The sequence below is a fragment of the Geospiza fortis genome, unplaced genomic scaffold, assembly GCF_000277835.1.
Source record: "Geospiza fortis unplaced genomic scaffold, GeoFor_1.0 scaffold97, whole genome shotgun sequence".
Classification (NCBI taxonomy): Eukaryota; Metazoa; Chordata; class Aves; order Passeriformes; family Thraupidae; genus Geospiza; species Geospiza fortis.
The window spans coordinates 3,743,662-3,749,036 of record NW_005054343.1 but is presented as its reverse complement, the minus strand read 5'-3'; the positions used below and the strand labels follow the sequence as shown (position 1 = coordinate 3,749,036).

Genomic DNA, 5,375 nt, shown 5'->3' with positions numbered 1-5,375 from the left:
CTTGCTGCAGCTCAGCCCTGAGCCTGGGCTCCCCTGGGCAGCTTTCTTCAGCAAGGGCAGAAATGCCTGCGAGGAGACAGAGGGGGCAGGAGAACACATGGACACGGCACAGGGCAGGGGAGAAGCTCCTTCCACAGTGAGCAACACTGACACCAGCACTGGGGGGACATCCTCCCTCCTCTTCCCTGCCAGGCTGCAGCTCCTGAGCTCCGGCCCATGGCTCAACAAGCTTCTCATCAACTGAGAGCCCATCAGGGCACCAGAGCACTGACAGGAGCCCCTCACACTGGCCCTTCACTCTCTCTGTAATGTTCAGTTTGAGCACATGGGAAGGGATCCTTCTGGAGCTGTGCTGTAGTGCTGGGGACTCACCTGGCCCATCAGTAGGGGTCCAGCTGTGTTGGTGGTGTAAGTCTCGGTCATGTCCTCCAATGTTTCAGCCTCAAGCGTCTTAGGCTTGACAATTCCAGCATTGTTGATGAGGAGGTTCAGCCCAGAGCCCCCCAGGCGCTCCCCAACCTTGGCTGCAGCCGCCTTGATGCTGGCAGGGTCGGCAATTTCTGCAGGTCCAATACACTGGAGCTCAGTGACCCTGTGGTGGTTTGGGGTCCCCTGTGTCCCCCAAATGAAGTGCCCCCGAAGACTGCCTCCTGTGTGGAGCTCCCAGGGCTGTGATGAGTGCCCAAGCATTCACCAAAGGAACTGGGGCAAGGAACCTACCAAGAGCGATGATGACCAGGTTGGGATGTTTGGAGGCCAGATTCTGTAGGTCCTGCAAGAGGTGTCATGACATTGGTACCAACAGGCTGGAACAGCATTGCCAAGGCTGTTCACTGTTCACTGGCTGCTAAGCCAGCCAAAGCCTGTGTCCCTCCAGCTCCACCCCTGCACCACCAAGTGCCCAGCACCCTGCTCCAGCTGCCCTGATCCTGATACAGGGGGAACACTCCACAGCTCCTGCACACACCACATAGCCATGACCCTTCCATGCACAGCTGCTCCCACGTTGTCTCAGCCCAGCTGCCCTGTGCCCCAGGTGCCTGACTGAAGCTCCAGCCCCTTGCAAGCACCATCCCTGTTCCAATCTCCCCCTGGCACCGAGTGCTCCCGTCCCCCGGCACAGCCCCTGCCTCCTGCCCGGTCTCACCTGCGCTCGCTGTCCCTTGGGGTCCCGACAGCCTGCAAAGATCCACTGAGGTGGGTTTGGCATCCTCAGGAAATGCTGGACAAACCCCAGGCCGAGTCCCCGGTTGGCCCCAGTCACCAGAACGGAGTTGACACAAAGCTCTGCCATGCTGCTTCTCTCTTCACTCCAGCTTGCACTGTTTACCCAGCTCTCTAATATTTCCTTTTAACATGTCTCACCCCACCCACTCACAGCTTGCTCTAATGGTGGCTTCTCTCTGGGAGGAGCAACTGCTCCAGCTCTTTGAGCTCCAGGACATGCGTCCTGGCTGGGTACCAATCCTTGTTACCTAACAGCAAAATCACTTGGTTTTTCCAGGAAAATTATGCATTCCTTTCAGGGTAACCTGATACCATAAGCCAGGTGAGGCTGTTGTGGGTTGAGAGGGAGGACGCAACATGTGGGTTGATGTGGGAAGCTCCATGGCTCAGGTGGGCTTGACACGTTCACAAGCATCCTGTGGGCTTGATGGTTTTTGCACATTGTACCAAGCTGTGCCTCAGGTGTCCCTGAGCAAATGTTCTTTGCCTTGCTCCTGCTTCTTCCAAGACAATAACCTCTCCCTCATTGTGGAGCCAAAGACCTGTGGAGTGGGAGAGCAAACCCAGTGTGGTGTCCTGGCAGAAGGGTGGGGACATGGCACAGCACACCATGCTGCAGGTCACACACCCCATCCCTTGGGGTGCTGTCCTAAGCTGAACTGTCCCTTTGATCAGAGCCACAGAGGACTCAGGCACCTGGGACATTTACCTGCAATGCAAATGCCCTGCTCAAAGCCTATTCTCCACCTCAGCTATTGCCATGAGGCACTGACTGTTCTGTGCTACTACCAGTGGAGCCCAGTACCTCAAGTGATGCATTACAAGATTGCAAGGCTGGATCAGGTGTGTGTGTACACCATGTGTCCCTGTCCCACTGTAAGTGAAGACGCACTCCCAGACACCTCTTGTCACCCTTGTCCTCCTACATTAAGTCCCAGAGCCCTTGCACAGGCTGCTGGGCAACAATGGAGACAACACTGCTCACATGTCACCTTCTGCCTCAGGATATATCTTGGCAGCAGGATTAACCAGAACAGCTTCCTCCTAGTGGCAATGCCAAGAGTGTCTCCATGCTCTGGCAGCAGCTGATTTCCTCCTGCCCACTCCAGCCTGTTTTCTGGGGCTCAGCTGGCAGACACTGTGAGATAAGCAGGTCAATTTGGGAAGGTGCACACTGGCAGCTTCTGTGGTGAGCTGATCCCATATCTTCTCTCTGCCAAGTCTGAGCCTCTCCTTGCAATTAATTTTTTTCCGACTTTGTTTCCTTGGTTAATTAGATCCCTGTCTACTTTTTGAATTTTCCATATTGGGTTCAGACACTTCTTTTCCCTTGTGCATTCCTACCACTTATCAGCAGTACAAAGCTTTGGGTCTTTCAGTATCTCAGACTGATCTCTATCTGAGGATCTCTCACATGGCTGGACTGGCATTCAGGCTCCATAGATCATTTCAGTATTTCCTTTTCATGACTACAGACCTCAACCATACTTGCCAACAGATGCACCAGAGCTCAAATCCTCCAAACAGACTTCCATGGTTTTCTTCCTCTAGGTGGAGGATAAGGCCATCGCCCACAGCCTGTCTGAAACCTCCACAGTGACTCAGAAGCAGACAGCATCAGAAAACAAACAATTAACATTTTAAGTCTCCTATTTTTGCTGTGTCACCTCATTTGAGTAGCCTTCCACTGTTTTGGAGCCGTAACTTTGTCATGTTGACTTTGCTCTGGGGCCACACGCTGCATTACTGATTATTAGAGTTTAAACAAGCTCTGCTTCACCAGGAGTCTAAGTCCAGCCTGTCATGAAGAGGCAGAGGGGAAAGAAACCAGTCTCACTGCCTTGCAGCCCAGTCTCATCACAAGGGCTGCTGCTGTCCCCAAGCCTCTGGAAAGGACCTTGGTCCAGCTCCTAAGAGGGGATTCAGGTGCTTCCTTTGCTCTGAAATATTCTTGCAAGGTGTAAATCTTAAATTGATTATTAAAGTACTCAGAATTATGGAATCATTTAGGTTGGAAAAAGCCTCTAAGATCATTGATTTCAACAATTAGACTAACAATGCCAATTCCACCACTAAACCATGTCCCCAAGTGCCACAACCATGCATTTTTAAACACTTCTGGGATGGTGACACCACCACTTCCCTGGGCAGCCTGTGTACTAGTGCTTGAAAGTCCTTTCTGTGAAGAATTTTTTCCTAATATCCAATTGAAACGTCCCTTGGCACAACCTGAGGCTGTTTCCTCTCATCCTGTAACTTGTTACTTGGGAGCAGAGCCTGACCTCACCTGGCTCCACCCTCATTGTCAGGGAGTTGTAGAGAGTGATAACAGTCCTGGTCCCGAGTCTCCTTTTCTCCAGGCTGAGCCCTCCCAGCTCCCCATCAGCTCTATTCAGACTCGTGCTTCAGACCTTCCCCAGCTCCATTCCTCTTCCCTGGACACACTCCAACACCTCAATGTCTTTCTTGCTGTGAGTGGCCCAAAACTGAACACAGGATTCAAGGTGCAGCCTCACAAACACCAAGCTCAGGGGCACTGTAGCTCTTCTTCCACGATCCCCAGGCTGCTGCAGATTTACCCATGGATTGTTTTCATATCACCACACTGGGAAGACGTGGAGCCAGTTTTCCAAGAGGCAGTCACACCTTTTCCACTCTGAGTTGCTGGAGGCTCAAGCGTGCTCTCAGTCACCGAGGTGACTGCATAATGACAGTGCTGCTGACAGAAACATGGAGGAACAGGCTTTTCTCTGCCTGCCAGGGGAACAGGGGTGTGGCACAATTAGTTTTAGTACATTTAATCTACTATAAATAAGAAATAAACTCGCTGCTGTTTATCAGGCTGATTTTGTCTTTTTTTTTTTTGTCCATTGCTGCACAATGCATTCAGGTCTGTCATCACCTATTAGTCATGTGCTAAAGAATCAATAGATAGTGATAAGCGAGACACCCACGCAGAGGTGGGGTGAGACCAACCCTGCACTGTAACTGAAGCTGGGCAGTACCCACCCTCCCTGATTACTTTTCTTCTGGGCTGAAGAGGATTAGTGATCTGGGGGGAGTTGGAAACCCACGGCAGGAGGGTTGGAACTGTTGTAATGTGTAAGGTCTCTTCCAACAGAAACCATGATATGATTCTATGAGTAGTGACACCCCATTGTGAAAGGCTGCAGGGACTGGGGGAGCTTACCTGCAGCTCCCAAGTGAAGTTCCCATGGCACCTTTGTCATAGCTTTGCTGTTTTCCAAGCAGACTCATGCAGGCTACACCTGCATTGTATCAGAGATGGAGAGGGATTTGGGACAAGGGCATAGAGTGACAGAACAAGGGGAATGGCTTCAAACTGACAAGAGGGCAGGATTAGATTGGGTATTTGGAAGAAATTCTTCCCCATGAGGGTGGGAAGGCCCTGGCAGAGATTACACAGAGAAACTGTGGCTGCACCATCCCTGGAAATGTTCAAGGCCGGGCTGGGGGGGCTCTGAGCAACCTGGTTAAGTGGAAGGTGTCCCTGCCCATGGCAGGGGTTGGAACAAGATGGTCTTTAAGGTTCCATGTAGCCCAAACCATTCTGTGATTCTGTGACTGAGGATTTCAAACACTCACACTGTCCATGCAACCTCCCTTGGGCCACAGTGTTTTGACCTTGTGCCAGCCTGGGGCCTCACACCAGGTTCAGAAACACTTTTTGGGGATATTCCCCTCGTGACAGCAGCCAAGATGTCTCAGCTAGCTGGGTGCAGCAGGGCTGGCAGCACAGGGACAGAACTGCTTTGCCAGGACCCATGGGGACAGCACAGAATCTTACTGACCATTTCTCCCATCCTCTAAGGATAGGTGGCTGGGTTATCCTTCATGCTTCAGCACAGTGCCATGAAGAGGGACTTCAGAACCACCAAGCAAGATGAATTTTCTTTCCCACTATTAGATTTGCTAGCAGGGATGGCTGAGAATGGGCTGTCACATGTGGCAGATATGCTCCCTGTCAGGAACACTGAGGCACAGGTTAAATGATCAGCTTGTGACTGCCTTGGTTTGACATCCAAGTATTGAAGTGAGAAAAGGAGGCACAGTAAAGTTTAGGAATAGATACATGATAATGCAGATGTTAATTTAGGAATCCAGTTGAAAAGAATCATTAAGTCTTA

General features: G+C 51.3%; 1 protein-coding gene across 1 annotated transcript in view; it reads right to left on the bottom strand.

The window, feature by feature from the left end:
• The window catches only part of LOC102032275 (C-factor-like), a 9,570-nt gene extending 8,241 nt beyond the window's left edge, over nt 1-1,329 (bottom strand). The window contains exons 1-3 of the mRNA XM_031058432.1: nt 1,148-1,329; nt 721-772; nt 373-560 (exon numbers count right to left, since the gene is read on the bottom strand). Of these exons, the coding sequence (XP_030914292.1) occupies nt 373-560; nt 721-772; nt 1,148-1,294 (387 nt within the window). The 5' untranslated portion in view covers nt 1,295-1,329. The remainder of the gene's footprint in view (nt 1-372; nt 561-720; nt 773-1,147) is intronic.
• Nucleotides 1,330-5,375: the final 4,046 nt, after the last annotated feature.